The sequence below is a fragment of the Stylophora pistillata genome, chromosome 13 (genome assembly GCF_964205215.1).
Source record: "Stylophora pistillata chromosome 13, jaStyPist1.2, whole genome shotgun sequence".
NCBI classification, from domain to species: domain Eukaryota; kingdom Metazoa; phylum Cnidaria; class Anthozoa; order Scleractinia; family Pocilloporidae; genus Stylophora; species Stylophora pistillata.
Window position 1 is genome coordinate 8,257,771 of NC_142531.1, and position 13,692 is coordinate 8,271,462.

Sequence of the window (13,692 nt, forward strand, 5' to 3'; positions counted from 1 at the left end):
CTCAGAGATCGTGGGTAAACTATTACATTGGTCTAAGACAGCCTTCATTTAGTTTTGACGGAGCAATGAACTGGTGCCTTCGTCGGATTGGGAGTTTTCCTCTTATAAACAATCAAGATTGTAGACAAAAAATATCGAAGAAAATTTGACAAGGTGCAATAATAAGCTTTTAATTAACTCTGAGGATTAAGTAATAAACTTTTCACTGCATGGTGGCGTCTTTTGTTCTAAGAATGAAGATGCCATCTGACTAGCCAGGCGTGACCGTTAGTTTCTGTGTAGCTTTTGGTAGCTACTGGTAGTTTGGGTATGACGTGACTTGAAAACATTGCTAAGCTTGTGGCAAGTCTGTTTCAGTCGATAAATATTCAGCTTAGTTTTGGCTAATTTGGAAGTTTCATTTAACTTTTGAACAGAACGCTCCTTACTGAATCTTAGTCTTCATCAATTGCAGCTAGCTGAAAGGTAGGTCAAGTATTTTCAAAGTACACGTACTGCATGCATACTTAAAAGCAAAAGTACAATGTTTAACTGAAGAAATGTGACCCTTTTACCAGAAGGAATTCTGTCAGTTTTAGATTACAACTTTCAAAGTCTTGGCCCTTTAAGTCCTCATAAAAAACTTATTTAGTTCAATAGAAAATCTAAGCTAGGGAATTTCAAAAGGTAATTCTTGGAGAAAAAACAAACAATTTTAGTTAAGGAAAAGCAAACGTTGTTTCGGAAAATGTTACTTTCTAAGTAACGGATTCAGTTAGGTTTATTTGTACATTGTTTACCTAATCGCATCAGCCCGCGGGCAATTAAGGATAAAATTCACGCGTTTTTTCAATGTTATTTTAAAAAATACTCCAAAAATACTTGCGAAACTGATCCTTAATTGTACGAGGAAAATTGCGATTATTTGCCTGTTACAAATCACAGGGGAAAATGTTGTAAAGACTATTAATTTGAGCGCGGATTATCGAAGAAGCTCGCTCATTCACGCTCATTGCCGCGAAAAGTGACAATCAACTGATATAAGTCAATCAATCAACCAAAAAATGTCATTTCAAAGTACTACTTTAAATTCCAAATCAAAAGTTAGTTCAATTTTAGTGAATAGTTTCTGCTAGCTTAAATAGAGGAACTCAACGGGGTTAAGTAAAAGCCATATAACGGCCAAAAATTTAGCCGTTAGGCGTAAAAATTGACAAATTTTAACCAATAGTCGTAAAAGAAGTTAATCGTAAATATCAATGGAATGGTAGCAACCACTAGCTGTAAAATAGCCAAAATTTTAACTGTTAACCGTAAAAGCCATCACCCCATTTAGACCCTGTAAATACAGCTCAAGTTGAATGAAAATAAGTCTCTGTCGCAGTCAGAAATTTGGTGAAAGATTCTCTTGTAACCGCACTTGGACTGCCCGAGACTGGGTTGTGAAAAGCAGCTGAGTAAAATAGTCTAAACAATGTTAATGAAAAGCGATAGTAAATAAAACGCCTGGCGATGGCGATTTTATTGTTAAGAACCAATCATTACCTATCCCCTGAGAGGGTCAGAGACTGTAGGTTGTGTTCTGACCCAGTCCCCATAGGGTTCTCCAGTCCCTCCCTTATACTTTGTTGGCGGCGACCGACAGATCCTCGCTCTGTTCTCCCCTGAAAAACATGTAATTCTCCCAAAATCCTCCACATCCTCCTCTTTCAGGCGATAAATAATGACCAGTTCCTTAGAGTAAGCAGTGTAGATGGTGATCTACAGTAAAATGAATATGATTTTTGACCCATGAAACACTGACACAAGGACTAGCGCGCCAACAGGTTATCGGCAGCTTAACTGGTAAAGTTTCCAACCAGAACATTGAAAAATTCCTGGCGGGAAACAGGAATTTGTTTTACCAATCGCGGAAATGAAGGCAGAAAAAGATTCAGGCCTCGACGCATAGCTCCGACGTTTGACTTTATAGCTCAGCTGGAATAGTAGCGCCCAATTAATATATCTGGGAGACCCCAGGAAGGCTTGGGTTTGAATCACGTCGAAACCTAAATTTTTTTTCAGTCTTCTTTTCTGCCACAGCTTAAATTGTTGCTTACTTACGAGAATCATGGCTTTATTTGATTTAATTTTCAATTCAGGTTAAACGAAGTTTAGTTCAGACGTTTACCTGGTAAAACATAGCGCGATAGTACACGGCGACATTAGCAAGAGTGCAAAAAGAAGGGAAGGTCTGGGTCGAGTCGCGTAATGAACGTGCTGATTGCATTACGACATATTTAGTTTTTGCCTTACCCGCGCGGTATTGGGTTAGTTTGCATATTATGGTATATACCATGTGCTCTAGTTTGTTATTGGCGTTTCGTTTTTGTCGCGTTTCCGTCTAGTCTACAAATCTTTTAAATCAAATCGTACGAGTCAGATAACACAGATTACAGATTAAACAGATTACATAGATCAAGTCGAATAATTGTCTACAGAACGCACAGTCTAAATATACCATAGTTGGTTCTTGCACAGGGAAAGGATTATTGATGATGTGCCGGATTTTTTTCTGTTATATAGCCGTGGATGTAAACCACTGAGCTAAAGAAAGATTTTAAAATAGGAATTAAGGTATAACTTGTTACGGTATTTGAACTTTGAAAAATAAGTACCTAACGTTACAAAGTCTGAGAGGTAAATAACATCGAAAGCAGAGGGACTCAATGGGCTGGTGGTGTTTACGGTTAACGGTTAAAATTTTGGGCGTTTTACGGCTAACCGTTAATTCAAAATGACACTTGTTGAAAGGAAAAATTTTACTGGAAAACTTTTCAATTTCGACTAAAGGTCAAAATTTGTAATTTTCTACGCTTAACGGCCAAATTTTTTGATTTAACGATCATCGAATGCAGAGAAAGTGGTTATTCGCGTGTATTTTCTTTCTTCTGCGAAAGCTATGGAGGCTGAAACAAGACCCAGTTTTTTCTATTAGATAGGTGATAAATGACCATATGAAATTCTTACTAACCGCTGATATTTGCGGGTTCTTCATAATGATATTAATTTTGAGTACCATGGATTTCCTGTTGGTTCAGGGACGCGTAACTAATGGATTTGTAATGACGTTATAGGCTGTTCAGAATATGAATATCATAATAATGGTTAGCTAGGAAAAAACTATGATTCTATGCCTGTATGCGAAGAAACCATCAAATACAGGGACAAGTTTCTAGGTGAATCTTAACCAAAAATTTTTTCTATAAGGTAGGTAATGAATGATCATATGGAATTCTCACTAACCGCTTATACTTGCAGGTTCTTCATAATGATATTAATTTTGAGTACCATGGTTTTCATGTTGGTTCAGGGACGTGTGGTAAGTGATGAGTAAAAGAGTTTTGCTTGCCTGAACTAAGCTTCAACCAGTTTGATGAAAATTGGAAGTTAAGTCAGTCACACTTCTCATTTGTCTTAATGTAACCCGCATCCATCAAAAATACTTACCTATTATTAACACCGTTACGCAAGGAAAACATTCAACTCGATACCTAGACCCAAGACTGTAGAGCAAGTTATCAAACAAAGAAAGATCGGCTGCCAGTCTTCAAGGCCGGCGGTTTAGGAGCAGGATGCGCAAGCTCGACCTAAGTAACATCTTAAACAGATGCAGAGGCTGCTATCTATGCAATTCGTAAATCTTACTCAAGATTCTAGTATATTATTTATAATTAGTTTATAACTAAGATCTGTATTTTGTTTATTTAATTCAAATTGTTATATACCTAGACTTTCACTCAAAAAAAACAACAAGCACTGTAATTAGTTGATTTTTTCTCAAGTGCCCCTGATCAAATTCAAATGTATCCCGCCAGGATACAATTCCGCAGTTGTTGCCTGTGCGCCAAATACAACAGCACGTGATCAGTGCAAGACAAAAGAGGACTTTTTAAAGGAAAGTCTAAATATATAACGAAGTACTTCATTGTATGGTCCTTCGGGAAACAAGCCGGTTAGTTTTGTTTTCCTAAGAGTCCTAATATTTCTTTCGACTTCGTCACGGCATCAGGACCGGCTTGGGAAACAAAACAAACTGTTTCCCTCGGAACCATACCTTAACAGTATTATCATTATATCTTTTAGCACAGTCTTTGCTGGTGTTCTTTTTGTTCATCAGCCGGGCGCAAATCATGCACCTAGAGCGTCAGTCACTTAAGTTAATCATGCTGTTCATACACTGAGCACCTTTCTAAGGATTTGCGCCGATCCCAGCCTGTAGATCTTTTGAATCTCTGTCATAGTAGCTCTCTTTGATACTTTCTGGATGTTTTCCCCTAAGTTCTTCACTGTACCAAGCGCACCAACAACCACAGGAATCACTACTATTATTATTATTATAATTATAATTAAGGGCTGGGATCGGCTGGGATTGGCGCGAATCCTTAGAAAGGTGCTCAGTGTATGAACAGCATGATTGACTTAAGGGACTTTTTTACCGTTGATCATGCTATGGTCTGCCGGCATGGTGGGCTGATCATTCAAAGGCACAGTGAGATTAGGGATCTAGAAGCGGAAATGTTGCGCATGGTTTGCATTGACGTAGAGACAGAACCAGTTCTTCAGGAAATCACTGGGGAAGAGCTAAACAGAGGCGCAAACAGAGCGCCCGATGCCCGACTAGATATCCGCGCTCGCGGGTTTTGGGACAGACAACAATCTGCGTTCTTTGATGTTCGGGTGTGTCACCCAAACGCAGATTCGTATCGAGAACTGTCTCCGAAACAGATATTCCAACTGCATGAAAATGAGAAGAAGAGGCAATACAGCAGGCGGATTTTGGAAGTGGAGCAAGCGACATTCACACCGTTAGTTTTTACAAGTACAGGTGGAATGGCCGATGAATGCAAGAGATTCCATTGCCGCCTCGCAGAGTTACTTGCTTTAAAGAAAGGAGATGACTACGCTACAACCATATCTTGGATAAGGGCGAGGATATCCTTTGCCATTCTACGTTCAGCTTTGCTGTGTCTCAGAGGAACCAGGAGAAAGAGAAGAGTAGCCAATATATCTGACACTGACATTACATCGGAAAGTGCGCAAGCCAGAATTTAAGTAGTCGATTTTTTAGTATGTAGCTTAGTTTACTGAACTTTTAATTTTTTTTTAGAGAACTGCTTTTTGTGAGATATTTTTAAGGAAAAATCTATTATTTATTATTAAGTTAATACCGAAGAGATTCAAAACTTTTCTCTCAGTTAGAGACTTTTTAAATTTGTTTTGTAATATTTATACCTTAATTATGATCATCATTATGATTATTATAAGAAGTGTGTATCCATGAGCTTTTCTGGAATTTTTACTGGACATTTTCACGTTTTTGTTTTCGATTTTTAAGCATTTCATCATAATCTTTGTAAATACTTTTAGTGATTATAGTGAATAAAGATTATTTAATAATCATTATTATTATAATTATTATTATTATAGTAAACGAACTGGATGATCTTTTTCCGGGTTGTTCCTAAGGGAGCGAGTCATAGCCCATGACCAGGGGTCTCTTCGGATTTTCTCTTTACTCTAGGTATCCAACACCTTTCTCAAAATCCTCGCTGTTCCCAGTAACGTTATTATTATTATTATTATTATTATTATTATTATTATTATCTCATGCGAATTATTTCAGTTCGCCACGTGAACGATCAAAGCTTAATACCTGTTAATGGTTTTAAATCATATGCGGTACTCTCTTATTACGTGTATTGTATCGCAGGTATGTGAAAGAGAACTTTTCCCTGTTTCCATGTTTAAAGTGGATATTGACGAGAGCCAGGAGAGTGATTTGCCGGAAAACGAAAACATTGAACTCCTTCAAGGAGGACCAGAAGGTGAAAGGTAGGGATAACTTCTCACCAACTGAGTGCGAGGGCCGTTCTAGGGAATATTGGCCCGAGGTCGTGGTAGTAGAGACCGGTGGGACGAAGTCTGTACAAAAACGAACGTACAAAATCGCTTAAAAGTTCGTTGGTCTAAAGGTTAAGCCGGAAAATTTGAATAGAACTTTAGATCTTTCAGTGAGGCCATTTTGTTCAGCTTTCTGTCCGTGTTTTTGCCGTATTCTACAATGTATTACTGTGGCATATTTTGCGCGTTCCAATGCCCTAATATGCTAACTGAATTGGCGTAGTAGTGGAATAAAAGGCTTGTAAGTTTCCCAGATCTCATCGAACAATTCTGATTGACAGTCGAATTCTCTCAAGTAATCGACCACTTAGGTTGATCAATTCTGAACGTCGACTCTGAAAAGCACCTTAAGTCTTATCATCCGTGAGCCGGATTCAGAATTATTATTATCGTTATTATTTCATTATTATCATCATTGTTATTTATTTATTATTATTATTATTATTATTATTGTAAGAAATAGACAACTTTTTTGAGAGACATGTTTCGGCATGCTTATGACATCTTCAATCATCTTCTTTCTTGATATATTTATCGACAACTCTTCGAATGATTGTGTTTTTTCAGTACGTTTTTCATAAAAAAACCTACACTGGTTTCCTAACAAATTTTTTTAGTTTTATTCCATCATGCTACAAAATTGGCCTTATCCGAACTCTTATTGACCGTATCTACAAAATCAACAACACCTCTTCCGGCCTTCAAAACGATCTTAAGAAACTTTCCGACACTTTAAAACGTAATTCTTTTCCTTCGCATATTATTGAAAGAACTTTCAAGCGGTATCTTGACGGGTCCTCCTCTCAAAATAGCCGGAACAGTGATGACAATAATACACGTTACTTTAAACTCCCCTTTGTCGGCTATTATTCTAAAATAGCGAACCTCAAACTCCGACAACTCACTAAGCGCTTTTGTAAATCGGACCTAAATATCAAACTAGTTTTCAATTCTTTTAAAATTGAAAACATGTTCAGTGTCAAAGATCGTACTCCTGATGCTCTAAAATCCATGGCAGTTTATCAATTTCTTGTGCGGGATGTAACTCCCGTTATATTGGCGAAACTAGTCGCCACCGCTACTAGGATAAAGGAGCACACGGAAAGCGATAAAAACTCGCATATTTTTTAAGCATTTCAATACATCTCCTTCTTGTAAGAGCAAATACTCCCTTTCTTGCTTTAGTATTCTGGATTTTGCTAACAACTCTATTGATTCAAAACTCAAAGAAGCTTTTTATATACATAAGATCAAACCTGAACTTAACAAACAATTACAGCATTATAACACTTTTCTAGCGTTTTAGTTCACACCTTTGATGTTTGGTGTCATGTTTTAATCAGTACCCGCTTTTGTATTACATCATACTGTAAATGTCTTATTCATCTACTTGTCTGTTATATAATTACTCACGTTCAGTTACTCACTGATTGAAGATGGAAACATGTCTCTCAAAGAAGTTGTCTATTTCTTACAATATTTATCATACTTGCTACTATTACGACCTTATTACTATTATTATTATTATTACTACTACTACCATTTCTACTACTACCATTATTATCGTTATTATTCAATATTATTCAATATGAGATTCAGAACCTGCACCAGTCAAACAGTTGACGCGACCATCTCATTACCTCATTGTTTATACTGATATTATTATAATTCTTATCTTTTATAAGTTCAGAACTGAACATATTGTTGTGGACTCACTCAACTGCTCCTTGTGAGTCCATATCATTTTGACTACAGTAATGACGAATATCGTTTTCGACAAGAGTACAGACTATGTTAAACCACTGTCTATTTGTTAAATAGCGAGATATGACGCAATCTTCGACCAATAGGAGTCCGTGCATCTCAATAATCACCGGAGCAATTATACTAATAACAGTTATTCAACGAGACAACAGCGAATAATTGCTTTGGTATATCTACCAGAAAAGAACCAAACTATCAATTTCTTTTGACCATAAGCCGGGAAATTCTCGGAAATTTGACTCTTGACGAGTGATTATTTCTCTCCATCTTTTCATAGATGAAAAGAAATTGCTGATCACTTCCGAGCTAATCAGATTTATCTTTTCTTCAATACCGTTAGGCGAGCAGTTGGTCAAGCAATTGACAATGATGTTCAGCCGTTAAAAAATAAAATTGCTGATGCTTATGGTTTCGTCAAAGATCCTAATAAAGACCAGTGGAAGACAATACCAAGTTTTGAAGGTCAAATCGGAAAAGGAGGCTGGGCAGCAGCAGCTCGACTGGCAGAGCAATTCTTCAGAAACAACAACAACCACGCAACACCATGGAAACATTTACTGGCCACACGAACCCCTATCAACCTCCTTTACATTACAGCGGCTAGATACCTTTTTGTAACCCACGTTCTTTGGGAAAAGAGTAGTAAAAAGTTAATCGCTTGCAAGGAAAATAGAGACATATACAGCGGTATTATTCAAAGCTTCGAGATCCCTGCAACTGGAGTGTGTTTTCCTTTACCTTATGGCAGCGCCACCTACAAATCAGACTACGACGTCGGGCTCATCGGAAAAGACTCTGGAACCGTCACACAGAGCTTTAATGAGTATTTCCAAGCCACCCCCCCGACTGGATTCGGCAAACCCTCGGAGCTTGTATTTGACACAAATGTTTACGCCTTCACTCTAGAATTCGCCATGCCCTCGATGTTTCTAAAGATTCCCGATACGTTTGCTGCAAAAGTTGAGAAACTTGAAACAGAAGTGAAGTACAAAATGCAAGAATTGGCCAGTGCTTATTACAAGGTGTTCAAGTACAACATCACTTTCTTTAACACATTGAAGACCACGGCTCTAACTAAAATGAATCCTGAGCCCCGGAGGGTGCTGAACGACTGGTTGGCAGAGTTCGCTAACATGAACACTGCAGAAAGTTTCATCAAAGGGGGAAGAAGCGACCAAGCCTTCAGACTCGCTCACAATAATAAGTACCAAGGGTTTGTGGCAGCTGTATCACAAAACGGAGGATATGAAGCAAAAATGATAGGTGATTAGTATTAAGTAGTGCTATAAAATCTAAACAGAAATGAAACGATTCCGTCTCATTCCAAGAAATTTGGGACAATATGGCGGAGGCGGTTCTCGTGTTACAAGCAAAATGGCGCCAAAACAGTATAAGAAAATGCATGGGAAAAGATTGCTGTCTGCGAATGGGATATTCTTTCGCTGCGTACTTGGAAATGCAGCCTGGATCGGTTAAAGCGTCCATCGCTACGAAAAAGAAATACTCAAATTCAAGCCTACCTTATCCCAAGGTATACGAGTAAACTCATAATTCTGACTCCATTTTCCCATACAAACTCTTAAAACCTGCTTCGCCTAGGTGTTACAATTCTTTTGTCGTGGGAACAACCTTGTGAAGATTCGCAACTGCGTAGTTCGATATGCATTCTGCAGAAGTTTGCTCAAAATGCAATTACATCGGTCTTAAACGGTCGAATATATTGTTCCACAAGTTTTCCTTGAGCTGGGAGACTCTTCGTATTTTCACAAAGCTCAAAAGCTCAATATGCCATTTTTAAATACCCCAGTTTTAGGAAGGAAGAACACGAAAGATACAAGTCCCTGTAACTGCACAATTTGGCCGCCATTTTCCTTGTTTTGACGTCTCCTTTGGCTTTCTGGGATAGTAACGTAACCCACCCCTTTCTCTGGCGGGGTTTTACGAAAATAGAAAGTTACGTGTTCACTCCACTTCCACCGCCGCCATATTGAATTGTCTGTAATACGATATACCGCTGACATTTCTTAACAGGCTCGAAATGTCCCCGATTTCTGGTGACGTAAAGGGTTGAAGGCAGTCCCGGAGCCCTTTAGTTTTGCTTCGTTATTGGTCTAAAAAACCACGCCACTCGACCAATCAGTAGGAGTCAAAGCTAAAGTCAAGGGCGATCTTGTTACCCGCGTTTTCCCGCACTCGGATGTTTCCAATGTTTCCCCTCTTGAATGAGCTAGCATTAGCCTCTTGAAATTCACAGCAAATAAAATGTACGACTGATTTGGCTGCAAAAAAGCTGAAGTGTAAAAAATGAAGGAAAAAGAGTTTTTTTCGGTTTTCACCGGACAGCACAAGAGGGGATGAACTATTTTGTATCATGAGCTAAAATTACATGTCACGAATAGCTAATACCGATTAACATGTGCAATTCTTGCCATAACAGACAACGTTGTGAAGGCCCTACTCTACGCTGCAGAGGCATATCATACCCGCGGTGCCATACGACATGTGGTACAAGGCATTCAGATGAAGGCGATCGACAGGGGTGTGTTTACCACACCGCTGTTAACTTACGACTTGTGGGTGTCCATGATTGAAAACTGGGGAGATGCAAATAAGGAGTATGAACACTGCGGTCCAAATAACCTCCTCATAGCGGCGTGCTTGAACAAGATGAGCAAATATCTGGCGAGGATGTTCAACGCCATGCGACTGGTCCGTGACCGAATACCACAAGACATTACAAAATGGAGATTGTTAGCCTTTGGCACAACCGATGACCCCGAGGCAGCCGCGCTGCTGTGGCGGCGAAAGGGCCAAGCCGTAGAACCTAAAAGTTATTACAATTTCTTGACAAAGTTTCAATGCAGTGGAATGGTGGACGAAACAGCCAAGGCACCTGCCGCTAACCTGGCTCTATCCAATGTCTGCATGACAAAAATCAACAGCGTAGTAAACGCCTACAATGAAAAGCTGGCAGCTCTCGTGACCAACAAGGACGGAGAAGGGATGTAAACCTCCGTCTTTTTGAGACGACCTCAAGGAACAAGTAATAACTTCTCCGGACAACGCTAATACATTATCAAGCTGACAGATGGGTGAGAATTAAGAAAATCTTAAGAGCAATCAGTTATACAACATCAGTTATACGTCCAAACTCTACTGACAAAACATTTAATCATTGAAGAGAATTTCAAGTGATACATGTTGGGAGGTTATCATACTCACCAAAGCATTATAGCGACACTATAATAATCACATTTAGTCTTCAACTTGCTCATATTTAACATATATACAATCAACGTTTAGCTAACTCAATATATTAAAGAAAGAATAAAGCCAAAATAGGCTCTTGAATCTAGAAAATCTTTTTCTTCCGCTCTGGGTCTCTTGTCGACCCAGAAAAATTACTGAATCGAAACGTCGTCTTATGTGTTAGCGAACCGCATTTTGCTCTAAACTTAAATCAAAGATATTTTAGGCAGATATTAACAACTAAGATTCAGGAGAGTATACTGTTCTCTATCAATTTATTATAACCGCATTTATCTGAAAAAAAAAAAAGGATGAAAAATCTTTAAAAGCCAACAGTCGTACTTAATGTTTTAGCACCAAAACAAGGATTACTTTTCCACACGGATTATTTCTCGTGTAAACACCACTATTTAGACAAGTTATTTGTGAGAACTAATTGCATCTTGAAATAAAGAACTGTTGGAACCAATAAAGTGGTTAAAGTCGTTATTATGTCTCTGGTCATTAAAGGGGCACGCTCAACCTGCAGTAGTATCACCCAGAGCACAACAAAATCGCTATGGTGGATGAGGTATATTGACGACGTTTTCTGTCTGTGGGACAGAACCAAAGACACTATAGAAGAGAAATCCGGGAACTCGATACTTTTCTCACAAAGCGAACAGATACGGCAAAGAATACCAACGGCAGTGGCTTTCACCAATAGTTTCATGGCAAAAACAGAAAAGGATATTATCACCGAAGGCACGACTAAATCGCCACTTTGGATTTGGTATATTGGCGTCATTTTCTGTCTGTGGAACAGAGCCGAAGAAAAAAAATAGAACGGCCGCTGCTTGGGTAAAACTGTTGTTCGGATCAGACACTTATTAACAACCGGCCCACAGTGTTTAAAAATGCACATAAAGATTAAAGGATATTAAGATCAAATTTAAGAGAAATTTATCTCTCACCGGGATCTCTCAAAAGCTTACATGGGATTAGGCTTGAGATCGATTGTAAATGTTTCCCCGTCCGACGGTCACCCAAGAGTCAGAAGAGCTTTCTATTTGACTTTCCTCCGAAATACTGTGTATCAGGGCTTCTACAGACTCGTTGCTCGTTTCCATGCCAAATCCTGAAGCTGTCTTTCGCCCACTCCATGCTTTTAAATTGACCTAGTCAGCCAAGTAATACGGCAGCTTTTCATCGTGCAGGACGACCTTTTTCGACGGCTTCATTATCGTGAACAGGAGCTCATTACTCGTGAAACGACACAAATACGTAGTATATAGACAATAGACTTGAAGAAACCATATGAGGGTATAAAAAGCTGTTTCTCGATCATGATTGCAAAAATTTACTCCAATTATATTACATACACGGTAGGCTTTCCTTTTCTGTAATACAGAAAATACTGAGAAAGACCATTACTCCCGCAACGCATCCTGGTTGAGTATGGCCTTTAAGTTGAATCTTATTCTCGAGACCAGAACCCATGAGGGAGTCTGGCTAGGGGAATTTACGTTGAGGAAGGTACAGACATGAATTTACGATGTCTGTTAAGTCGAGTGTTGCGCCAAGAAGGTTTAAACTGTCTTTGATAAAAGATTTCTCGGTCAGATTAATAAATATAGACAGGTCGCAAAGAAAATTACTAAAAACTGTAACACTAATAAATTCATTCTCCGATCTTCTGCTTCCATTACTCTTAACTGGAAATTGGAAAATCACATGAGTTAAATTCAAGGAGTTCCATTGATCACTAGCCTTACTTTTTCTCGGTTGAAAGAACTAATGAAAAGAAAAAAATTGCCACAGGTTTTGGAGAGCTCGCATAAAGTATTAATGATTACTTAAAAGGCACTTAGTAAATTTTTAGGGCTTGGAAATCAACTGACTCTCTACTTAATTCTGACCAATTTTCATGTACAATTAGATTCCAGTTCTAGTTCTCAGTTGCACAACGAAGTCGCCGTAAGACATGATGAGTCTTTTTGACTGTGCGTAGATTGTAAACTTTCCTTTAATTGTTTTCTTTGGATCAAAGGAGGTGCGAGCTCCTGTTTGTCGTATCAGCGGTCTCGTTATGCTAAAGATCATACTGTACGTAGAAAAATAAGCCACATCGCTCTGTTAGCCGAAAAGCGTAGCGCCTTAATAGCCAGCAGTGGCTGGAAGCGACTGTATCAATTTTACCAACGATTTATCTAGAAAACATGAATAATTAGACGTCCCGATGCTTGTGGCACGACCATTATTAGCTGTAATCACGCAGTTGTCCTATGTGCGTCGAAGTTTCATTCACCTTTCGAAAGGAGCGCACCCTTAACCGTCTTAAAACAACACATGTAATAGACTAACTTTTCAATCAGTTTTGCACAAAAAATTCATCTAATTCGCCTTAATCGCAGTCACGCCATGTTGGATGATACGTTACCATTTTTCGCGAATGTAATGAATACTGGACCCAGCTGCTAAGACTGACCACCAAGTCAACTTCAGACATTGCATTGGATGTCGGAAAATAATTCGTGAGCTAGAAAATATTGACCTTTTGGGTGTCATTAAAATTTAATGGTTAACATTTGTTCTTTTCAGATTTTGTAGTCTGTTGAGACCGTTGAGAATATATTTTAATTACTATTTCCAAGATGTATTGTAGGCAAACATCTTGGGAAAAAATAAATAAAATGGAAGAAAAAACAAGACTCACGTCATTACGTTACCGGGAAAAGCATCTGCGAGTGTCTGGTAGCGACTGTATTTATTTTACCA

General features: G+C 38.6%; 2 protein-coding genes across 2 annotated transcripts; both read left to right on the forward strand.

Moving 5' to 3' along the window:
- The first annotated feature begins 278 nt into the window (after positions 1-278).
- LOC111335433 (uncharacterized) lies at positions 279-11,408 on the forward strand. Its single transcript, XM_088743170.1, has 5 exons — positions 279-465; positions 3,280-3,340; positions 5,732-5,853; positions 8,027-8,949; positions 10,124-11,408. Exons 2-5 carry the CDS (start codon positions 3,290-3,292, stop codon positions 10,693-10,695), a joined length of 1,668 nt encoding a protein of 555 aa, XP_088599296.1. The 5' UTR covers positions 279-465; positions 3,280-3,289; the 3' UTR covers positions 10,696-11,408.
- Positions 3,374-5,659, forward strand: LOC148717470 (uncharacterized). Its single transcript, XM_088743171.1, has one exon. It carries the CDS (start codon positions 4,423-4,425, stop codon positions 5,071-5,073), a length of 651 nt encoding a protein of 216 aa, XP_088599297.1. The 5' UTR covers positions 3,374-4,422; the 3' UTR covers positions 5,074-5,659.
- Positions 11,409-13,692: the final 2,284 nt, after the last annotated feature.

Coding starts and splice junctions, on each gene's coding strand:
- LOC111335433 (XM_088743170.1), top strand. CDS start 3,290: ATGATATTAATTTTGAGTACCATGGTTTTCATGTTGGTTCAGGGACGT. Junction 5,854..8,026: donor GGAGGACCAGAAGGTGAAAG/GTAGGGATAACT, acceptor CAATACCGTTAG/GCGAGCAGTTGGTCAAGCAA. Junction 8,950..10,123: donor ATATGAAGCAAAAATGATAG/GTGATTAGTATT, acceptor TTGCCATAACAG/ACAACGTTGTGAAGGCCCTA.
- LOC148717470 (XM_088743171.1), top strand. CDS start 4,423: ATGAACAGCATGATTGACTTAAGGGACTTTTTTACCGTTGATCATGCT.